General features: G+C 38.7%; 2 protein-coding genes across 3 annotated transcripts in view; one reads left to right on the top strand and one right to left on the bottom strand.

The window, feature by feature from the left end:
- WWOX (WW domain containing oxidoreductase) overlaps window positions 1-15,882 on the top strand; it is a 635,942-nt gene extending 620,060 nt beyond the window's left edge. The window contains exon 9 of the mRNA XM_039503875.1: window positions 15,668-15,882. Within this exon, the coding sequence (XP_039359809.1) occupies window positions 15,668-15,856 (189 nt within the window). The 3' untranslated portion in view covers window positions 15,857-15,882. The remainder of the gene's footprint in view (window positions 1-15,667) is intronic.
- The window catches only part of MAF (MAF bZIP transcription factor), a 229,772-nt gene continuing 220,154 nt past the window's right edge, over window positions 15,649-25,266 (bottom strand). For both annotated transcript variants that reach the window (XM_039503898.1, XM_039503893.1), the window contains one exon: window positions 15,649-16,977. The gene's annotated coding sequence lies outside the window, so the exon portion shown is untranslated. The remainder of the gene's footprint in view (window positions 16,978-25,266) is intronic.

A 25,266-nucleotide genomic window follows, 5' to 3' on the forward strand; every position in this document is an offset into this window, starting at 1 on the left:
ATCAATCATGCCTCTATGATTTCTTGTATTTGAAGATACTGGCCTCAAAAAGCTTGGAAAATAAAATTGTCTTCATGGTAGCCAGGGTGTACCAAGCATAGAGGGGCAGCATGAAAAATGCATGAATCAGAGCGTGGAACCAGGAAGAAACCTAGGTGGCAGTAAGCAAGAATGTAGGACGTGAGAGACTATGTAGGAAAGAAGAGAAAGAGCAAAGAAAGCATGGTAGAGTGGTGGTGGGAGGAAGTAGAGGACCATGAAGGAGAAGAAGCTTGAATTAACACAGGAGAGGGGAAACAAGAAAAAGGGTTCAAGTTTTGTAACCAAGTCCATTTCTATATGTTTTCCTCTTTCAAGACTCAAATGGATGCTCTGCGTAGTTAATGCTTTAATTTCCTCTGAGAAAGTGGTGACTAATAAGTACCCTCAAATAGGACTCTGATTCCCCCAACATCAGCCATCCGTTTGTAGCCTTACACTCTTACAGCACTTTGGCTGAGCAAATTAGCCTGAAGTGTGCCTTTGGCTGGCAAATCCTTTCAATCCAGTTGAATGGACAAAATGAATACCCAAATTGTTCCGATGTCTGTTATTCTCTTGTGTTTATCTGGTTGAGCTGTCAGTCAGGCCATTATAACTGTGGTGCACACTCAGATGCCTTGTCCACTCACAAAAGCCGAGTCTGTTGAGGATAAGCTAAACAAAACTGGAGAAAGACTCTTGACAGAGTTATGGGATCTGGCAAATGGCTCAGGTAAAAGCAGAAATAGGTTTCTGAGTGGTACAGATGTTTCTAATAATGTGTATAGTTTAAATGTATGATGCACTGTTATTGTATGTCTCTAGACAGTAAATAAGTGTTTGTAGAAAATTAGATTTGCATAGATATTCAAACATTCAGATACAGAAGGATTTTGTAACTTAAATGTAAGTGTACAGAGCATTTACTAGAGGGAAAATTGTTTTGTGTAAAACACACCATTTACCAACATAGTTTTACCATGGTACATTGCTACAATGGTCTGTCACATATGGTAATCCTGCCTGCAGCTCTGACCTATGCCAAGTCTTTCAGAAGGATAGCGGAGTGGGGGGGAACCCATAATCCATCTGGCCAATTGTTCAATGCTATTCATGGGCAAGGGAAAATTACTTCCTTTCCCCCAGGTTGAAGAGTTGATTTCCTGAAACATGAGATTTAATTACCACCACTTTATCATATGAAGCTATAAATGTTGGACCTACTTGCGATCACTTCTTTCAAGCCAATGGGTCTATGTGCATAAGTAAGGTAATCACATCTTGCTGTTGATATTAGTCATAAACCAGTTATAAGTCCAGCTACTGTATTTGGCCCTGTGAGCACTTGGAATGGTGAATTCCCCACACTGGTTATATGCTAGATGAAGATATATTTCTTGGAAATGTAATTTTTTCTCCGGTCCACTGAATTAGCGGTGTGACTCTTAGCAGTTTTTGAAACTAATTTGATGGAGAGGCATTAAAACCTGTCATCTGGTTATGAAATATAACTTAAGTCTTTTTCATTCTTTAGCCTCGTCCTTGTATTCATAATTAACAAACTTACCAGGGATTCAGTTTACAGCTCTCAGTCCTGCCAGGTCCAAAGATGTACCACTTGTCTGAGCAATGAGGAACAACATAGCAGTATGTCCTCCCTTCCCAAAGAAATCCATTCAATACTTGTCTGTTCAAGAGTTTTCTCTACACACACTCTCTCTCTCTCTCTCTCTCTCTCTCTCTCTCTCTCTCTCAGTTCCTGCAACAGGGAGGGAAAAGTGGGTTTTATGAACGAGTTAGCTGCAATGAGACGGCTATAGCTGCAGCTCCTCGTCAGTCTAACCAAGATGCAGAAGGAAGTTTAAATAATAAATTGTAAAGTTTCATGTCTAGTTGAGGATTTATGAAGGATGTACAGTCTGTGCAGAAGTTGGTACTGAGAAAACATACCATAATGCAGCAACATCTCTCTTGTCAAAGCATCTGTGCCTTCAAAATCCAAAACCCAGTCACCTTGTTGGCTGTGATGATAGCTGTATTTTTCATCAAATGCTTGTTAGTAAATGTATAAGATCCCTAATATACAAATGCATTCATCTGGCAGGGTTTTCAGCAAACTAGACTTGCAGAGGAGTACTCATGGAAAGTCTTGGTAACTTGCAGGTTGCTTATTTCTCATCAGCACTCAGAAGATAATTTGTAAATGTGCCATTTATCATTATGTACTTTGTAGAAGCAGATCCCCTGAATTGGACAAATTGATGAGTCTAATAAAGAAAGTTTTTCCTAAAATCCATAATTCTGGGTGTCTGTGAGTGTATGTTCTTGTGTATGTACAAACACACACACATATATATCAGGGCTATCAAGAAATTAAAAAAATTAATCGTGATTAATCACGTGATTAAAACTATTAATTGTGATTAATCTTGTGATTAATTGCACTGTTAAACAATAAGAGAATACCATTTATTTAAATAGTTTCGGTTTTCAAATATATTGATTTAAATTACAGCACAGAATAGAAAGATTACAGTGCTCAATTTATATTTATTTTTATTACAAATATTTTCGCTGTAAAAACAATAGAAATAGTATTTTTCAATTCATCTCATAGAAGCACTGTAGTGCAATCCATTTATAATGGAAATTGAACTTACAAATGTAGAATTATGTACAAAAAAACCCTGCATTCAAAAATAAAACAATGTAAAACTTTAGAGTCTACAAGTCCACTTTGTCCTACCTCTTGTTCAGCCAATCGCTAAGATAAACAAGTTTGTTTACATTTGCAGGAGATAATGCTACCCGCTTCTTGTTTACGTCACCTGAAAGTGAGAATAGGCATTTGAATTGTTGTAGCTGGCATAGCAAGATATTTGCATGCCAGATGCACTCAAGATTTGTACGTCCCTTCATGCTTCAACCACCATTCCAGGGGACATGCGTCCATGCTGATGATGGGTTCTGCTCGATAACAATCCAAAGAAGCAGTGTGGACCCGACGCATGTTCATTTTTATCATCTGAGTCAGATGCCACCAGCAGAAGGTTGATTTTCTTTTTTGGTGGTTCGGGTTTGGTAGTTTCTGCATTGGAGTTTTGCTCTTTTAAGGCTTCTAAAAGCATGTGCCACACTTCCTCCCTCTCAGCTTTTGGAAGGCACTTCAGATTCTTAAACCTTGGGTTGAGTGCTGTAGCTACCTTTAGAAATCTCACATTGGTACCTTCTTTGGTTTTGTCAAATTTGCGTAAAAGTGTTCTTAAAATGAACAACATGTGCTGGGTTATCATCCAAGACTGCTGTAACACGAATGCTATATGGCAGAATGCAGGTAAAACAGAGCAGGAGACGTACCATTCTCCCCAAGGAGTTCAGTGAAAAATTCAATTAACACATTTTTTTTAATGAGCATCATCAGCATGTCCTCTGGAATGGTGGCCAAAGAATGAAGGAGCATATGAATCTTTAGCATAATTGACACTTAAATACCTTGCAATTCTGGCTATAAAAGTGCCATGCAAAAGCCTGTTCTCACTGTCTGGTAAATAAGAAGCAGGCAACATTATCTCTCATAAATGTAAACAAACTTGTTTCTCTTAGCAATTGGCTGAACAAGAAGTAGGACTAAGTGGACTTGTAGACTCTAAAGTTTATATTGCTTTGTTTTTGAGTGCAGTTATGTAACAAAAAAAAGTCTACATTTGTAAGTTGCACTTTCACGATAAAGAGATTGCACTACAGTAATTGTATGAGGTGAATTGAAAAATACTATTTCTTTTATCATGTTTACTGTGCAAATATTTGTAATAAAAAATAAAATAACGTAATCAGTGTACACTTTGTATTCAGTGTTGTAATTTAATCAATATATTTGAAAATGTAGAAAAACATCAAAAAATATTTAATAAATTTCAGTTGGTATTCTATTGGTTAACAGTGCGATTAAAACTGTGATTAATCACTGTTACTTTTTTATCACGATTAATTTTTTGAGTTAATTGCGTGAATTAACTGTGATTAATCAACAGCCCTAATATATATATATATAAAATCTAGAGACAGGAAGTAGAAAGTCTCCAGGGCTGCTGTTAAGATCATTGCTTTCTGTGTCAAGGGACAGTAGGTTGAGATTGTCTGGCATCAGATATGAAGATGTGCATTTTGAATAAATCAAAGTAGAACGTGCTACACATGTGTGGCAGCATATGCCACCAGGGAAAGGGACCAGTCGGCTGGCTCTTCCCTCCTGTCTTCTGGAAACATTTAAGATTTCTGGGAAGCCAAGAAAGCCACCTAAAGTCATTTCCCTGGAGATGATAGAACTTGACTTGGTGGTAAGTTCGTATCTCTCAGACCACAAGACTGTGAAGGGTCTATGGCAGAATTTTTCCAGACGAGGAAACCCGAGACCTTGATCTTATGATTCCTCCTAACATGCATTGCTGTCTTCCACTGAATTTGATTATCCTTTTTTGTGTTTATAACTGAATTTTACTGGAAATGATCTTAAAGTAACAGTACTAATGAGATCAGCCTGAAACCTTAATTTCTTTTTTCTCTTCCGACATTCAGCGTGTAAGGTCCTTGAGACTTCTTTTGCAGATTTTATTTTTTATTTAAAGAAAAGCTGTAAGGAGTCCATTTGTCAAATCACCATATGTATCTAGCATTGCTGTGAGCATAACAAAGGCTGTGTTGTACTGTTGCCCAGCAGAGCCAAGAAACCATGCAAAGTTATTGATAATTGATTCAATTTTATATAGATTAAAAACTAGCTTTTCCCTCCTAGTGTGAAGGTAATGGGTTTTGTCTGTAGAAAGATAATAATCCTATGAACCACTTCTACGCTCTCTATTAGAGAATAGTACAGCTTGCACTTGAACATAATGCCTATGTCAACTCAGCTTTTTAAACACTCATCTTAAAAAATGTCTTCAAGGACTAGGAAGGTTTTCCTGAGACTTCAAGTTAAGTTGGAGGAAATGAAGAAGTCACGAAGATACTGTCAATTAAAGTGTTTATCCTGATATACCTACCCTGGAAAAAGCATCTTCAAACATGAAAGCTGTTTTCTTTCCATTAAAAAGTTTTCATTGCATTTGGTTTCCATAGAGACTAACATAGCAGGTTTTTTCCCCACTGCATTAAGGAATGAACATTTGGTGTGCTTTATTTCCCAACAATGTTCTTCAAAAGACTCTTCGTTTATTAAAAAGAATAAAAAAAAGAGAACTAAATTGAAACCTTGCAACAATATCTGTATGCGGGAGACGACTTGTTTTACAAGCTTAGGTAATTTCATTTTTGTTCACACTCCTCCTATTGAAAGGCTACCCCAAACAGTATTACAGCAATGAAGGAAAGAGATGGGGAATTTATCAAGCCATTTATCAAATTATTTTCACAGTCTATCAAAGTTACAAACACACTAAAGAGGAAACACAAAGGGTATGTTCAAACAGGAAAGTGTAGCAGAGTGAGCAGGGTCTGCAGAGTACCTTCCTACCACAACCACAGAGCAATTTGAATGGGCTGATGTAACAACTATCTATAAACTAAATCCTGAGCACTGTAGACATTGGATAATTATTTGATGAAGCAGGTATTTGAGCAAATGAAATATAAAAACCAATTAAGCAAAAGATAGATCAGTGCAAGGAGGGTGAAATTCACCTCTCTACAGAAGGCCTGTGTAATGTCTGTAAGTCTCACTTAAACCCTGGAAACAGGGCTTGAGTAGCACTTAAGCGGTGCAGGTCCTCTGCACAGCAGTGAATTGCGTTCAGGGAGAGAAAGAAGAGAGGTTGAGAGAGAAGGGCAATGCACATGCTTCAAAGAAAACAGCTCTAAACTAAGCATCCTCAACAGCGGGTCTCAATAGATGATGATGTTGACAAAGAAGCAAAAAGGAAAACAAAAAACAACTGAGATTGAAGGAACCAGTCTAGTAAGAAATCTTTAATTTCTAGTCAGCTTTAAAGGGTTTGAGAAGGTTGATTTTTTTTTTAAACAAACCAGTTCAAGTACATGCCTTCAGATTATAAAAGTACCTGAAATTGCCTAGAATATCAGCATGCATAGCTTGTTAGTATTTACATATATTTACACAGGAAAACAAGAGAAAGATCTACAGTTATTTACAGTCTACATAGGAGAAGAGAAAGGCAGCATAATTGTATTTCCTAAAATACAGTAGTTGAATAGTCAGCACATGCATATTAAGATATATTTGCATGATAGAACGCAAATGTTTTAAGACATACCTTTTAAACTCTCTATGCTAAGGTATAGCATAATAAAGGTAATTTTTTGTTTTGTTTTGTTTCTATTCTATTTGCATCAAGTGCTTTAAAATGTTCACTAACACAGCGGCAGCATTATTTACCCTGGCAATTAAAGCAACAGTACACACAATAATTTCCTACTAACTAGCAACAAGCTGCTGGTGAATGAAATATCTATTGTTTCTCATTATCCATTGACCAACATACAGGGATCTCTCCTTGTAAAGGCAGTGCCTAAGCTATCACCATTAATTATAGAAGTAATATAAATGAGACTCTACAGTATGTACTAAATGAAATATTAACAAGGCCAGTGTCTTTGAGCCTGAAAGATGCACTAACAGGGCTCACTTTACAGCAGGCTATCTATGAAAATCACACGTACATAATACAGGAGTGCTTGGCATATAGCGCTAAGCCTAGACAGTAGAGGCCTGTTTACTAGATCTGTATTATTGCAAAATACATTCCCTTAATTAGTTTCTGGAAGACAGTTAGTAGTTAATTTCTAATCATGATATGTCCCCATCATAACACCCTGTGGTTTTTTTTCAATGCATTTTAGTGCTCAGCTGTATATATGTATATCAACAGACAAAAATCAGTCCTTATCTTTAAAACCTAAACAAACAGCTTTTTACATACTTGTCCTGAAAGGTCACTTGCTCAAAAAGCATATTGCTGTTTGGTTTTTTTCTCTCACATCTGAAATCATATTCAGGCTAAAATGATCCTGTACAAAATAAGAGAGGAGGCCAATTGTTGGTTTCTTCTGTACTTTGATGACATTCTTTGCAATACTATGGATGAAAAAGGTCTTAATTCTCACTAGTAATAGTATTAAAAGGCTATATAAATATATACAGCATATACAGGATTGTATGTATACGTACATTTATATAAAGTGTGTGTGTGTATATATATACATAATTAACGTTAGGTACAGCAAAAACTTAAAACAGTTCAAGTCAACATAAATTATTAATTGAAACCACGTGTCAACAAATTCTTCATTTCCAATTAGCTTTCAGCAGTCACATATATCTGAGCATCAACGGACCCTATTCTGAATGTTTTAGTTACAGCAGTGTATCTGATTTTTCTTTGTGGTAAGTTACATGTGTTACTGACAAGAATTCTGACCTGTGTGTCAAATACATGTTTGCCCATTAATATCTGGGCCTGGTTTGATTGGCTGTATATTTCAGTGTGATTTCCAATATGTTCTTGGGATTCCCTTTTTGACCAATTGAATGTTTTGTGCAATGTACTCCTTACATGGGGTTATGGTACAGATTCCAAAAGCTCAGAAAACAGGTGATGGGAGCTTTACCCTGATATTGCTGCCTTTGATGCCTAAGAGTGACAGCTCCTTGGCACTTTGCCCTGAGTGCCAATGGCCACTTTTGGGAAATGGAACAAGGAGTACACTTTTTGGATATGAATGTACCAAGGTCCCTGCCCCAAAATGGAATAAAACAAACAATGCTGGTTCTCCGACAGTAACTATCAAATCCCAAGTATAGGGAACAATCTGAAGTAGCTAAGCGCTATGATACAACAAAGGAAGGAACAATCATCATGTCCATAGTCATCAGTGGGGTGAAATAATAATTTTTAAAAAATCAGGTGAAAACAGTGCATAGTATTTTGGAGACAAAAATTAAGCAGGGTTGGACACTGTGAAAGGCTTAGCCCTGTTAAAATGCCAAATCAGCAAGCCCTAAAGTACTCTGCTGCTGTTTAAATGCTGGTTGTGCAATGTCACATTGTCTCCCTTCAAAAAGTAGTTAAAGATCAAGGAAATAGTTTTCAGAAACAGATCACCCACCTTAGTAAGATATTTATAAAGAGGAAAAGTTACATTTTGGGAAATAGGTAACTTGCTATAAGTATCCCCTATGCAATTTGGCCCTTTCTAATTTATGCAAAGGTGATGGAGCAGTGAACCCATCGAACATCCTCGTTTGTGCTTTTTCCTTTTCTGTCATCTACTTTTGGGATGCTCACCTGTACTTCAGCCGACAAGTTTCTCAGGAGACACACAAATTTGTATGAGGGAGAGCATTGCTAAGCTCCCTTTTCCATTTGAGTTGGGCAAAAGACCCGTTGGGTGGGAGTGAGATCAGAATAGGGCCCAATGTTGCAAAGGATTTAGGTTTTCATACTGCGGAACGGTGGGGTTTCTACAATTAAGAAAAATGTGTATGTTAAACATGTCTTTTATCAGATATTTTGCCTACCTGGTTCTACATCTTCTAAGCACTTTAATCATAGTTTATAATATACTTTACACTTAGTGCTTTTCATCCAAAGATCTCAAAGCACTTTACAGACACGAATTAATCCTCACAACAGCCCTGTGAGGTGGGTAAGTACTCCCCCCATTTTACAGCTGGGGAAACTGAGGTGCACACAGATTACGTGACTTGCCCAAGTTCACACGATGAGTCAAGTGTCAAGATCAGGAAAACAGCCTGGGTTCCCTGACTTTCAGTCCAATGCTGAATTTTGCTATGGAATAAGGGTAGGCAATCTTTGTTTGACCCAGGATGTTGGAAGTATGTCATTTTTAAAAACAACTCATTGACATTATTAATATCATATTGACTGCTGCATAACACAAACACCAAAGTGCCATATCAAAATACATTTATTGCAATGGAAACATTTTCTTTTGCAAAGTTAAAACCTAGAGTGTAGTTTAAATATAACTGAATATACTGAATACCATTGAAATAATCACTCGGTCTTAATGCCTCAGCAGTAGAAAACAAATCCTCTTTTGTGAACTGCTGCAGTTTTACTACTCAGGGAATATAAAGTATTTATCTGCTATAATATATGTAAAGTGTGCAGAGGTCTTAGCGACTGTGTGTAAAGTTACCACTTGAAACCAACTAGGAAATATTTTGCCAGTACAGAAGCCTTTCTATTTTGAGTCTTTGTTGTAAAATATTTTGGAGAATTAATTGAAAAGGAATGGATCAGAATAAATAAGCAAATCTTATAGATTTTAGTTTAAGTACTGTATTGTCTTTTAAGAGACTACACTAGTTGATACAGAGGTTTTCTGAGGAAAAAGAGATTGCAGCAATTTCTCTGGTTTTGATGTGGTTCAATAAGACCTTTGAAAAGGTTGTAATTTCAGAGCCAGTTCAGGTCAGGTTTTCTTGCTGGCTGTTGGGTATAGGTAGCACCTTGAGTGAAGTGATTCTTATTTGTCATTCAATCAGACCTGGCAGTTCAGAAGTGGCATTTTTTTATTACAGATATGGTTTCAATTTACCATATTCACCCAAGTCTCTACTTCACATTTCTCTAGTGAAGAAACAACCCGGGAGTCCTATTTTTTTTATTTTACATTAATACATATATTCTCAGGCCAACAGTGTCATTTGGGGAGTGCTATGGGTTGGAGTACTGTAGACAGAGGTAAGCAGTTCTGCTATAATGCCATGTATGAGATTAAAAACTGTACACTGCATTGTACAAGAGAGAACCATCTGAACACCACACCCACTACCCTTGGGCAGCAACAACATGCATTTGAAAGAGAAATGTATTACTTGTAATAGTATTCTTAAAAGTTTATTTTGATTGGTTTTGATTTTTACCTCAGGAGGCTAATTAGTCTTGTCATCTAATAAGGAGCCCTTAGTTACAAAATGTGAAATATAGCAAATAAGGTCCTAGGCTGAGTTCCCTCATTTCCCACTGGTTTCCACAGCAGCTGATGCCACTCAGAAACTCTCAAGGTTGGCCTTTAAAGGTGCTTCAGGACATTGGGAAATCCTGGAGGCCGAATGAATTGCTGATGAGGAGTAATGATTTATAATTGCTAATGTTTATAGAGACTTCTGCTGCTGTGTCCATTGGTTGTTTTAGGCTATGCAGACATGGACTTGTGAATCAAACAAAATGAATACCAATTCGTACTTATGATTTTAAACATTTTTAATGTGGTAACTAGAGAAGGGAATGGGTGTATATTAAGAGGAACGTGAACTAAAATCCAAGTTCTGGACATCCTTCACTTTGGGGTTACTAGAAATTCAAACCTAGATTCAAATTTTGTGACTTGAGCCACAAAGCCTCTTCTTTGAAGTTGCAATCGCAAACATTACATTCCCAACCATCTACAGCATGCTTTTGTGCGGGCAGGCAGTCTGTGTTGGCATGTATGTTTCCAGGAATACATCATGAAGCTGGACCTAGTTTGCACGTGCAGAACCAGGGTTGTAAAGAAATGATTGGCCACATTCTCAGCTACTGATTTACCTGAGCTGAGGAGATGGCTATATGTGTATAAAATTGTAACAGCAGTTTCAGAGTCACATTAGAAAATGTGAAGTTGATCATTCGGGAGGTGATCTCCCTACACGTTGTTTTCCAACTAGGACTTATACAATAGACCTTTCCTATGGAATCAGTAATTACCCAGTGCAGAGATACCAACAGATAAACTATAAAACATGCTTCCCCCATCTACCAGAGTGGCTTTAAGCTCCATTGTAAGTGTGTTATTCAGAGGCATGGAGAGGGCGTGAAAAGTACCATTTATTCCATAATGTGGAATATGTGCTTATTACCTCATCTCTCCACTGCTGTATAATAAATTATTCCAGTCTAGGTGGCATGTTCACAATGCAGCTGTATTAATCTGCTGGTTTTTGCATCTTGAAAGTGTTTGCTTTGCCTAATAGACCTGAGATGAATAACAAGAAAAGCTTGAATAGTTTTAAGGAAGCACTTGCCTTTTCATATTACCAGAGCTGCTTGCTTTGAATTTGGATTTTGTCACAAGTATTTGCCTCTCTTACAATGTTGAATTCACGTTTCCAGTGACCACCTTTCAAAATGCACTATTTCACACTTGCCCTTAGGATATTTGCATATAAACTCTTACTCTTAATTGTTCATTACAAAAAACAAAAAAAATCAAATCTTTTCCAAATAAGTTGCAATGTTCAGTGCTATTGATATGCCATTAATACTGTTTAGAATGGTGCTATTCATTTGTGGTTGATGAATATATGGGTACATTATGACTTTTGTTTCTTTTATTTATATGCTTCATTTTTAAACCTGCTTCAGAACAGGACTCTAATTTTAGGAAATAAACATGAAAATAGACAAATCTGAAAACTAAACATTAGCTGTATACCATGTTTTCTTATCAGGAACATAAATAGTAAGTTAGAATACTAATGGGTGCATCACATATATTAATGAGGTTTTTTACCATATTCTGTCTATCAAGAACTCCTTTTATTTTACCATTAAGATACTCGATTTTCATTTGTATTCAGTGCCATCAGCTGCAAATTGATAGCTAGCAGTTAGCAAATAAATGCCTACGAACTCGTAGCTACTTAACATTTTTATCCCAACAAAGGATTTTGGAAGGATGGATAATTTAGATCTTTGAGGCTCAAGTATAAATAAACAGAAACTGCTTTATAAATCCCACCCTGCTGTAGTTTAAGATTGTACTGCAAATCTGACAAATGATTTGTGAAAGAGAATGATGAACCCTTATTACCAAGACACTCTTTAACTTAAGCCAAAACAAGATTCCCGGGTAATGTTATATACACTATAAAGATTGATGGCATGGGACTAGCCTGGCAGCTTTCAAATGTTTGACTGGATCGGAAATGGCATTCAGGCATGATTAAAGATTCAACTGGGCTTCTCAGAAATTCTTTATCCTGTGTATTCATCATTCTAACTCACTGCCTTTGTTACAGGTTAAAGATGGTTGACCCCCCCAGCTTTGGTGATTAGCACCACATACAACTGACAGTCTTCTGATTTTAAAAAAAAGTGTTTAGGTTGCCCAGACCTTCTATCATTGTTTATAAGTTTTCTTTTTAAATCACAATAGATCATGGACGTTTGTGACAACTGACAAGCAGTTTAACTGTTTAACTGACAACTGTTTAAGACTTTTTTAATGGAGTTGTTAACATTAATTCTTTTATATGGTACTTTAGTCTGTTTCAAATTATGTACTGACATGGCACAAACCGCTTTGGCATTGGAAGTCATTCAACGGTGATTAAAGTGCTCTTTTTAGCAGTTTAAGAATGTTTCACCTTGTATCAGCAGTATGGAATTGTTTACTAATTAGATTCCCTGACATCCTGTTTTGTCTTATGCTGATGATATGTGAACCGGAAAGCTGATGAGCAAAAAATTAAAACTTGTTATTAAACTGTCATATAATGGCTTACCATACAAAGGTGTCACTCAGATGACTGTGTTGATGAAGGATAAGCAATGTTTGCTGAGAAAAAACTGTCCTCTCAATCTGTTTAAATGTGTGTGGCTGTGTTGGCATTTTGAGGGCTCTGCATTATAAACCCTTCCTAAAGCACTTTGGGTTCCAGTTGGATTTAAAGGGATACTTTGTCCCCTCAAGGCCTTCTCACTCAGTAGGGCTGCATGGTCTAGTGGCCTGAGCACAAGACAAAGAGCCAGGAACTCATTAGTTCAAATCACTTTTTTGACACTGTCTCCTTCTGTAGCTTTGTGCTATGCCTCTGTGCGTGTGTCCACACTGCCGTTAAGTGCCCATAGCTGGCCCATGTCATCTGACTCGGGCTATGGGGCTGTTTAATTGCGGTACAAATGTTTGGGCTCCTGCCTCCCCATAGAACTCAGAGCCCGGGTTCCAGCCTGAGCCCGAACATCTACACCACAATTAAACAGCCCCATAGCCCAAGCCAACTGACATGAGCCAGCCATGGGTGTTTAATTGCAATGTAGACCTGGGGTATGTCTCTGTTTCCCCACCTGTTGAAATATGGACAGTAATACTGTAGGGATATTCTGAGCTTTAATTACTTAGTGTTAGTGCGTTGCTCTGAAGATATCAATGCTAAATATTATTAGTTTCACCCACCACGTTGTTTCCTTCTGTGGGATAAATATGATTTAACTTCCTATCTTAAGGACAAAAAAAAAGTATTGTTCTCTGGACGATAAAGCTGCTGTGCTCGTTTCTCCAGCACAGCCCACATAATGAGCACAACATTTAGAAGTTGGTGAAGTAGCACTTGACCCAAAAGCAAATGGCACATTGTTCATAGTAAGAAACAATGGAAGCATTAAATGGTAAAATATTGCAGTCTTCCAGCTGCACGTCCTTCATCTTCACTTTAAATAAAGATGCCCGTGCATCAGCACTCATGTTGTGTTCACTTGGAGCTTAGCTTGTGTCAGGTTTACAGGATCAGACCCTGAACTGGTATCTACCAGTTACATTATGGGATATATGGCCCCTATTAACTACTGAAGATTTTGTTTAAAAGTGAGTTACAAAATCATAAACTATAATAAACTTCCATTTTATGAATGAGCTCGTTTCTGATTGAATCTAGCCTGAGCTAGCTAGAAAGCAGCTTTTCAGCCACAGTATAGTGATTAGTCTTTGGCATTAAGCACATACGTTTTATTTGACTCTTATGAAAAAATCCTATGGGATTGAATACAAAAACGATAACTTTCTATGGGTGTTTTGAACCACTCTATGCAATGGGATAGAATGATCATACTAGGCTGTGCAACGCTACAGAGAGCCTATAATTATCTATAAATGATATTACTTTTATTGTAATTGCTAGAGAACCATATTACATTGTGGTAGGTATTATTGCTACTAGAGTCTACCAAACACATTTATAGGCATTGTTTCCTCAAATAAATCATTTGGTTTAATAAAAACATTTTAATATTTAGCAATTTAACCTGAAAAGGTTTTTTTGGTCCAGAAATTGCGATCTTATTTTTCCTCATTGTACCAGCCAATATTGGTGTTGTTCCAACAGACCCTTTCTAAGTCATCATTCTCATCTTATTCCCATTTTGAGTGAAGAATATGGACCCTAAAAACAATTTAATATGCCTTTCTTTGCCATGCTACATAATTTGAGAGCAAAGGAGAAACCCAACTTGAGGAGAATTCAAGCCTTTTAAACTCAAAGCTGCTATTGAGAGAACATTAAATATGTGGTTTGGTTGCCACTCCATCACTGGCTGATTTGTTAGTAGCATTGTGAGATGCCACAGTTATAACCATTGGAACCGAGAGAAGAAAATAATTTGGAGGAAAAGAGAGCGAAGTCCATTCTTGCCCCCTATCAAATATCATTTCAGTAACATCTATTTTCTCTTTAGTTACCTTTTCTATCATACTCAGTAGCCTCTCTATTCTGATTCTTAATTAGTTGCCACAGAAAGGTCTATGATGTACATAAAAAATCACAAGATGCTGGATAAACTGTATTGTTTTTAAATTAGAGCTGCGCACACGGTGTTTCGCGATGAGCTCCAGCCTATTATTTCTAATTATAGCTGGCAAAGCAAAGTGGTTTCTTGCCCTCTTTACAGCTTTTCTGACAGAGCTTTGCCAATCCTGATGATGCAATATCCCACCACATGCACTCTCACACTCACTAAAAAGTTACGGCCTCAACTGTTAATCCCTCAGCTTTCCATCAGAAAAATTCAAAGCGATCAATTTTCCTCATTGGAGCTTAGATTTTTGAATAATAAAAAAAAAGCTGCTTCCACAGCTATAATCTATTTGTTATATTTCTTAGTGATTTATAAGATGCTAGAAGTAGGTCTTAGAAGGATGGCAAAACCACTGGAAAGCACTGAATCGCTGCAAATTAAGAACTACACTCTCTGTGCGCAGTAGATAAACATTCTCACACAGCAGTGGTGACAGCTGCCACAGTAAAATTGTTGACCAAAGATATATGGACAGTTTGGGCACAGATCCCATTATTACTTTACATGATAGGCCTTAATTGGAATGTCCGGGTTAATATTGTACAAGAGATTTTAAAGATATAAAATACGTCAGTCTGCATTGCTTATCAAAACTAGGAAGTGGGGGGTATTAAGTAGTTTGGTAAGTAGTTTTTCTTGTTCTAAAGGAAAATCAGGACGGTTTTACAGGACGTGTGTGTTGCTTTTAAATCTTTGTGTTTGTTTCACATAATCCCAGCTGGCCAGATCCTGAAGTTCTTACTCAGGCAAGATTCTCACTGAAGTTGCAGAAAGTTTTGTCTGAGTAAAGATGGAATAGACCTTGGACCCCTGTATTTTGAGTTTGCTTTAAGAGGTGCAAAAAAAGAAACAAGGTCACCAAGGTGTATTCAAATTGGGTTCCAGATAGTAATGTAGTGTCTTTTAACTCTCCCATCCAATGCCCTTAACACTGTCATGCTGTGAGTTACCTGTCAGTTGCAATGCTTTTTACTGGTGTTTTAATAAGACACATGGCTTCATAGGACCACAGTCAAAATTAGAACTATAACTTGTATTTTTTTTTTTAATTCTAGCAACAAGGAGCTGCCACAACTGTCTACTGTGCCACCGCTCCAGAGCTGGAGGGCCTGGGAGGAATGTACTTCAACAACTGCTGTCGCTGTTTGCCATCACAAGAGGCCCAGAATGAAGTGACGGCTGCAGCCTTGTGGGAGCTAAGCGAGAGACTGATCCAAGAACGAATTGGCAGGCAGTCCAAATAACAGGGAGCTTTTGTAAGGATCAAAACACACAGAGTATGTGCACACTAGAAAACTGCCAACTCTGGAGCCTTTCCAATCTTATCATCTCGAGGGTTTCCATATACCTCAGATACAGATTAGCTAGTGTTAAATGAAATAATATCAGTCACAACGTAGTGAAAAATGCTAAGTACTAATGGGAAGTGGGGAATACTGTGGGTTAAAGGGACAATATTGCTTTCTGGGGTTTAGTTAGTCTTGGTTCTCTTTCTTTTGGTTATAGCCCGTTCAGAGTGTAATTCAAGGAGGCATCTTTTGAGTTATTTTAGAAGAGCAATGCAGAATATATTTCTTGATGCTTTGATTAATGGCTACATGGATAGCCCAAAAATAACATGGGATTTCCTCTATACTGTGGTAATTATTTGCTGTTAGGCCTTATGCACTGATCAGGAGATGATAGAGCTGTTTATTCTTTTCCCTACTAAGTTTTTATTGGGTGTGGCAAATAAAAAACAAAATTAATAGTAATAAAGAAAGCAAGCTTCCCTGCCCTTGGCCGCTGGCTGCAAATATAACTGTGCTGTCTAGAAAAGGAAGGTGCAAGAAGACATTTGAACAGAAATGGTGAAGTCAGATTTACTCCACTGCTAATCATTAAATATGCAGGTTTTCCTTAAAAGATTATAATAAAGGGTACGTTGCAAACCATTCCCTAAATATTGTTGCTTTAGGAAAAGATGATGTTGTCTCCTTAACACACAGGGTGTAATCAGGGGTTTAAAAGTTGTTCCTTCCATTTCTTGGTTCACAGTTTTAAAGAGTTTGTTTTGTTGTCTTTGAAGGTTCACAGTTCTCCAGATACTGCATCCTGTTCAAAATTTCTTTTTTTCTTTCAATTTAAATTTAGTAAAAGAACATGCTTGAATATTGTCACCTGAAGAGAAAGTTTGTCTTGTTTCTGCAAATGTTTTAGTTCCATTTTTTTTTTAGAAAAGAAAACTTGAGGAAAAATAAAGAGCTTCTTGTCGATGCCATGAAAATGCTGTTTCTTTCTGAGTTCATATTTTGTTTTTTGTGCTTTGTAGCTGTCTTCATGCCAAAAAGTTGTCTTAAGCCATCAGCATTCCAGCATCATTTTTCTATAAACAAAACAGAAATAAATATTGTAAATAGAACCTTAGTTCACTCCATTATTATTCGTGTTATTGATAATTGTTCTGTCTTCTATGAGTTTCCTCCTCTATATTCATGAAGTGGCTTAGATTTGATTAGCTGGTGGATGGGTGTTAAAACCTAATAGCACACTGGTCAGAAATAAATAGCTTTGTACCCTCCCATCATAATAAATGCCCATTTTAATAATAATAATAACAATACACTTTGTTTTGAGTGCTTTTATTTTCAGCTTGTGTGTAATCCAGTCCAGGATACAGAAGACTAAAACACTGAAGCGCTGCACAAGGGCTAGAGAGGGCATTAGAGATGCCCCCCCTTTTTGTGCCCACATACAGATGCTGATTACATTCCCTGAGAACAAGCCTAGCACCAGCTGTAGACATAGGGAGCTGAAGATGGGGGGTATTGCCCGCCTTCTACACCAACCGGCAGAGCTGGCCCTATATGGGGAAGCAGATAGTACACCTTTTCAAAGGGTGTGGCAGCAACCACACTCTCCCAGTGGTATTTTGCCCAGCTCAGGTTCATCCCCAGACCAGTTCTCCAGCCCCCATATCATTGCCTTCCTTCGTTTCCCAGACTGGTCCCAGAAGAACTGATGGTTCTTGGCTGTTTCTCTGCCTATGTCATGACCATCCCAAAGGGCTCATGCAGAATATAGGAACTCCATAGTGAGGTCATGCAGTATTTATAACCCCTGCATAATCCACAAAGTACATGGAAATGGCTTTCAGTAAGTAAATAATTCTACCCCTTCCCCACAAACTATTTGACGGCATCAGTCTTCATCAAGGCCACCATAAGTTCGGTGTTAGGGCAAGTCATTTTGGAGTTATGTGGGCCAGAACAAACATGAGGAAAATAGTCTAGACGTGTGATCACCTCATTTTTTAGTGCTTCATATTTCCCAAATGCCTTATCCAGTTTGCATCAAATTTTTCACATAAATTAAACCCTAGCATTAAATCATGCCTGAAAATTTTCAGGGAGATGGGTTTAGTTTTGGAAAAATTGAGTTCGTGAGAGGGTCAAAACCCTGATTAAAATGGACGGCTACTTATCAGGGGGATAGAAACTAAGTAGCTTCCATCACATACTATCCTAACAATTGCATTGGCTTTCTAGTCCCTGGCAAAAAGGAGCAATCCAATAGAATACTAACAGAACTAAGACAACAGAGAAACACGGTGTCATAGGATGACATTTTGGGGTAAGTTATGAGGTGTAATTAAACATTACTGAGTGCACTGATATTCTTCCTAAGGCCTTGGGCCTTACACTCCCACTTAGGCAGACATTAATAACTAATAATGCACACCCTGTCGTTCTTCACTGCTGAAATATTGTATGCTTTTATGAGAATTTGGTACTCAGAAAGATTGCCTTCCTTCAAAGGATATCTGTTTTACCTCTATGTAGTGGTCCACATTGGAGAGAAAAGCCTGTTTTAATCTCACAGATAGCTATATCCGTCATCAGTATGAAGGCACTGCCATGCATTTACTCTGCTGAACAGGTTCATCTGACACCTATGCCTATGGTTAACAAATGCTTAGTGACACTAATATGTTAGTGTAGCCAGAATTTGGATGTCAACCTTTTTTTCCTAGTCAAAGATTGAAGTTTTTTCCCTCTCTGTTTTCTGAGCAAAGCAAGCCCGTGTAAAAATAAACTTCCTTTTTGTTTTTCCTCAAGCAAAGGGCATTCTGTTGGCCCCAAGTGGCAGAGCATCAGTGCAGGGCACTGGACTTGATGACCTCTCAAGGTCCCTTCCAACCCTACACACTTATAAACAGGCTGGCTAGCAGCACATAAAGAAGGTGCAAAGAGGATTCAAAAGGAGCAAACATTTTTTAAACGTGATCCCCATGTTGATGAATGATTCATGGGCTAGATAATTCTAAGCCATTGGCTTTGCAAATTGTACTGTATGCTGGTATAAATTTTGGTGCAGTTGCATTCAGCTTTATTTATTGACCAGGTTATATTTTTTGCCAGATGATTTACTGAAATTGATGTATACTTAACTAATTGTAATGAACACTGGAATCAATCTGTTAGGGAGTAATATTTGCAGACAAGTGCTCTTAGGTCGAATACAAACTCTATAGACCTTAACTCGTATTATGCCAGCAAAACAAAAAAAGGACTGAATAAAGAAAAATAGATGGTGTTACTTATACTTTTGGAAACCAGCCAGTATGCTTTTTGCAAACATCTGGTAGTGTTAATAGGCACTTTCCATTTACCGCCATAAAAACACATATAAAAGGGGATAAAGAATGTTTCTGAGATGTATTGATAAATATGTACCAATTTATTTGTTATGATTTTCTGATGTAGGGGCAACCAAGAGGCTATAAACCGGAACACTTTCTACCGCCGTAATGAAGAACTGTTCACATGCGGTTCTACCTTTTTCCTATTCTTTCATTCTGAGATCAACGTGTCCCTTTTCAATCATATGCTATGTTGGGGAAGAATCAATATAGTGTTTGTAAAGGGAAATCAGGCCTCACCACTCTGTTAGGGGTTCAACAAGTATGTGGACAAGGGTGATCCAGTGGATATAGTGTGCTTGGACCTTCAGAAGCATTTGCCAAGGTGCCATATCACAGGCTCTTTATGCAGTTCTGGGATAAGAGGGAAGGTCTTCTCATGGCTGATTAAAAGATAGGAAACAAAGGGTAGAAATAAATAGTTTTCACAGTGGAGAGAGGTAAATAGCAGGGTTCTCCCAAGGATCTGTCCTGGGATCACTGCTACTCTGCATAGTCATAAATGATCTGGAAAGGGTGGCAAAGGTGCAGACAATATACAATTATTCAAGATAGTTCAATCCAAAACTGACTGTGATGAGTTACAAAGGGATCTCACAAAACTTGAGTCTCTAAGCTGGAGGTTTGTTGCCCAAAGTCAGTGCTGATAAATGTAAAGTAATGCACATTGGAAAACATAATCCCAACTATACAAACAAAATGATGGGGACTAAATTATTTGTTGCCATTCAAGAAACACATCTTCGTGTCATCTTGGATAGTTTGCTGCATTTTTGCCGCTGCACACTGAGCAGATGTTTTCAAACAGCCTACTGGGAACTATTAGGAAAGGGATTGATAAGAAGACAATAAATGCCACTATATAAATCCATGGTGTCCCACACCTGGTATACTGTGTCACCCCATCTCAAAAATATAGAGAAGGACAATAAAAATGATTAGGGGTATGGAACAGCTTCCTTATGAGGAGCGATTAAAAATTAATAGGCAGCAGGTGTAAGACAAAAAAAAGAGGAAGTACTTCTTCCCACAATGCACAGTCAACTGGTGGAACTCATTGCCAGGGGATGTCATGAGGCCAAGTCGATAACTGGACTAAAAAAAGAATTAGCTAAGTTCATGAAGGCTATATCTATCAATGGCTATTAGCCAGGATGGTCAGGGATGCAACCCCATACTCTGTGTGTCCCTAAACCTCTGAATGCCAGAAGTGGGGATTGGATGATGGGATGGCCCACTTGATGCTTGCCCTGTTTTGGTCATGCACCGTGAAGCATATGGCATGAGTCACTATTGGAAGCAGGATACTGGGCTAGATGGACCATTGGTCTGACTCAGTATGGCAGTTCTTAGGTTTTTACCCATCCCTGATAAAAGTAATTGGCAAAATGGCTGAGCATGCTAAATATGTTCTTATGTAAACATAACTCACCCGCTGATAGATGATTGCAGTTGCTGTGATCATCTGCAGGCAGGTGAGTAAGCAACCTCCTCTGACACCAAAGAACTGACTGGCTGGAAGCGTGCATCGGAGATCAGGTGAAATCCTGGCCACATTGCCATCAATGGAGCCAGGATTTCATCCATGTCCAGTAGAATGAAAGAATTACTACTGTGGTACACCTGAAACCTACCTGCACCTCAAAGCGTGTAAGTACCAGGAACCAACACACAAGTGGTTCTGCAGTGGCCACAATGTCTTGGTTTGCTTAGCTTTTTTTTATGGGACAGAAGACACATTTAATCTCTTCTGAGGCCAGGTAAGTGATTGTATTAGAGAACATCCTTCCAGCAACACTACAATAATTTGACAAGTCAAGGTTGAATAACTCTTTGTCAAGGGATTAAGCTCATGACCTTTCAAGCCAAGCACACTTATATGAACCAGTTTACCATTCCAATGATCAATATCCTGTAAGTGAGAAAGTCTAGCCCGATCTTCTTTGGTATCACTTGTGGCTTTAGCATTGATAATTATATCTGGCTGGGAAAAAATTGCCTGTACATTTCATGCTCTGTATTTGTCTTGACAACATTCTATAGGATTACATTGTCATAATTTCAATGGTAGCCTATCAGCATTTCATAGTGTGCGTATATCCTGAATTTACACTACAATCATTATTTCTCCATATGTATGTTTATTATTTATGGTCCATTTAAAAAATCTTTGCCAAGATTCATGGCACAACTCTCTGCAGTTTCTAATCAAACATTGTAAAAAACCTGACACTTTTCATTCCAGGTCTGTTGTCACTATGTATTGTACTTCAATTTAAGTACGTTTCTGGCTTGGTATGTATTTTTTTTTCCAGTGAGGGTTCCCAAACGACAGTGAAAGCTGAGGACATGATGCCTTATTGGACCACATCTTTTGGAGTCAAGGAGCGCTGAGATTGTAAAACAGCTTAGGAATGCTACAGTAGCACTTGTTAATAAATACTGTTGCTACATGTTTGTAGTGGTTTCCATCCCAAAGTGTTTTATGAATAGGATTGACTTCATCCATTTCTGAAGTTCAGCCACCTCTGGGATGGGATGCGGCAGCTGTTTGAAAGCACTACACGACAGGTTAGGAGGAGAAATGAAAAGTAGTGGTCTTTAGATCTACGCCAACTGAACATTCAAATGGGCCTCATGCTGCATGTAGCTACCCATTGTTGTGAGCAGAACATCATCCCTATACCTAACCATCCTATAGTCCTAGCCAAGTCTAGAACCAGCTTGCAGCAGAATTAAATTCTCTACCTGGTTCTGGCGTCTCTATCTATGGCCCACTTGACAAGTTGTTTTATGGCTTTTCCACTTTACTTGGCTTGGCCACCTCAATAGCCTTTGCACATTTTGCGTGTCCGGTTGGCTTGAGTACAAAGCCAGATCAAGTTCCAAGGTACCAAAAGCCAGCATGTTCCCCAGTAATGGAAGGAGACAGCTGAAGTATGCAGCATACTGCAGAGGTGAATCCCAGTGGCAGTGGGCCTCCTATGACTGGTTAGTGAGCTTGTCATCTAGGCTTGGGACCCTCAATTCTCAAATTCTCAGATATTTTTATTGCATTTCCCTGGCCCCGTTGCCAAATAACTGTGCAAACAGCTGTCCTAACTGTAGACTTTAACCCTCGTCCCATCCACGTGCACACGTACTCACCACCTCTCGTCTGACTTTATCAGCTAAAAAATGCATTGTCTCCATCCTTTTGCCTTCTGGCCTGCAGACCTTTGCTAACAGACTATGGGAGAGCAAAGTCACAGGTAGGGGAGTCCAGCGTGAACAAAGCTGGATGAGCCCCCTCAATGTATTTCGTTGCATAAGGCCCAGCAAAACCTAGGCCTGTCCCTGTGAGCAAAGGACTGAGCCTGAACGGAAGTGCTAAGACAGTGGTTCTCAAATGTTTGTACTGGTGACCCCTTTCACATAGCAAGCCTCTGACTGTGCCCCCCCATTAAAAAAAACCACTTTTTTGTATATTTAACACGATTATAATTGCTGGAGGCAAAGTGGGGTTTGGGGTGGAGGCTGGCAGCTTGTGATCTGCCCCCCATGTAATAACCTCACGACCCCCTGAGGGGTCCCAACCCCCAGTTTGAGAACCCCTGTGCTAAGAGTATTAGAATATTCTGACTCAGTCACAGCTGGGGTGCATATGCGTTACTTCAGATAGCCTCATACAGAGCAGTGTTTAAGGCAAGGATTTGGGTTGCTTGGATTATATGATGATGGGTCTATTCAAAATATGACAGACAGATGGATAGATGCCTGCTGAAATCATTCACTGCAGGTCGTTGCATCAAGAGGAAAATAGAGACAGCTCTTTGGGAGTGTGTATTCCCAGATACAGTACCTTCCTGTTTTTAACAGTGCTAACCACATGATTTAGTGGATCGCTTTTCTTGGGTTTCTCTTTTTTCCAGGTTGTAGCATCAAAAATAAGGTTTGCTGCTTTTACAGAGTGCTTTCCAACTGGTGTTTCATGAATTAGCCCCATGCTTTAAAAGAGAAGATTGCTCTGGCAGAGAGAGCAGAGTAGTTGTAAAAGTGTCAAGGTGTTATGAATGTCCTGATGACAGAGCCCAGTTGTTATCTGCTGGGTAGTGAGGGAGGATAGCTAATGATGTGCAGCATGTAAACCGTTTGTTGCTCTAATCCATCTGTGTGGAGGGGAGTGAAAAAGAGGGGAGAAATCCTGGGAAAATTACTTGGACAGCTGGAGATAAAGTGTGTACTGATGGAGTCATCCAGAGGTAGCTGTCAACATGAGCAGTGTTTGCATATAATACAAGGCAACTCACAAGTTTTTTTTTTCTGGTCTGTGCAAAGAACTTGATTAAAACACAGGATCCTCTTACCAACTGGTCTCCATTTTTAAGTGGGGAATGTGATTTTAATCAATGCGTGGCTGGGTGGCTTTGGTACGCTCTTAACACAGAACAAAGATCAGGCTAAATCTAGCTAAAACAAGATGTACAGATCCCTTTGGAGAATCAGAGTGAAATGGGAAACAGTCATTTTATTAATTCTGCTGTGTTTTATAGACCTTTTATCTGGAACACTGCCCATACAACTTCACTACTTAATTAAAAGGGGCTCATCAATTTGCTGGACAATTGCTTATTAAAATAATTTTTAAAATCCCTGAAAATCAGCCACTCAAAGGGAGTAAACACAACAGTTTACCAAAAGTCTGACAATATTAGTTGGTAATCTTGTAAAAGAGCTATAGAAATTATATACTTCTGCAATTGCCTTGGAGACAAAGTTAGCCCTTTTTTGACTGCTTTTGTGTTGTAAGTCTTATTCATCTTATAAGCAGTTACCTCATGCTTAGGAGACTGTGAACATGGCCTAAACTAGGTGCTTTGTTCAGTGTATCCAATTCTCACACCCAGCCCTTATCCCCAACCCTCCCCACCTTTCCTGTGCCCTTCTCTAGCTTAATCCCCCTTTACAGAGTCCGGTTTGCATAGGCCAGCTATATACCTACTTCACTGCAGGGGACCTCTTGAATCCCTTTCCTGAAAACTTTCAATCTATAGACAAGACAGACAAAAAGTGGTAGTTAAGAAGTATTATCATCCCTATTTTATCTAGGCGGCACAGACACTAAGGGACTTGGCCAAGTCACACCAGAAGGTGGTGGCAGAGGCAGAAATTTTGCTCGTGAGATCCAGTCCAATCACAAAGCCATCCTTCCTCTCCATATTGCAGCCTGTGGAGTGTACAAAGGCAGCACATTTCTGTGACATGGGCTACTATTTTGAGTCACCACTCTGTTTGCTCTTTCCATGAATGGGTTGATAAGATATCAGAGCACCAGCTTGCCACAAAGAATTGAGGAGAAATGGCCAGCCAGGCACTGTCCTTCATAATTGAGGCCATGTTTCATTGACTGGTTTTACTCAGCTCAGGAGTTAAAAGTATCGCCTGTCTAAAATGTATCGCAGTTTCTCAGAACCGCCTGGACAGAATGTTTGTAGACAAGGGTAGCACATCTTCCTCTGTGTGACCATTCCAGTTTTTCCTCTGGAAAGCTGAGGTCTAAATGGCTTCCATCCAATATACCATGAAACATAGCTGAAGGACTGAAAACAAGCACCATACACAACCAACTGGGGGCAGAAATGGCCTCCTGAAGCCCTTTAGGCACCCGCAGTAAAAGCTCCACATCTTGTGACTATTGGATTTCACAACGCAGACTCTGCCAGGAATTGCCTGCAGCGTGCAGAGTTAGCAGAGATGTAACACCAGGCATTTTAGCATTTTGACTTAAAATATATATAAACTTCTAAGTGACCTGGCTGAGCTCAGTCTCTCATGGACAATGGTCAGCAACGCATCACAAAGCCGCTCAGCCTACAGAACACTCTGGAATAGAACAGTGGCGAACGCGCAAAAGAAGCCTGAAATTTGCCTTCAATGGGATGGCATTACCTCTCATCTTAGAGAAGATTTTCTCCTTCTCCCACCTAGGGTTGA

Source organism: Mauremys reevesii, linkage group 16 (genome assembly GCF_016161935.1).
Source record: "Mauremys reevesii isolate NIE-2019 linkage group 16, ASM1616193v1, whole genome shotgun sequence".
NCBI lineage: Eukaryota > Metazoa > Chordata > Testudines > Geoemydidae > Mauremys > Mauremys reevesii.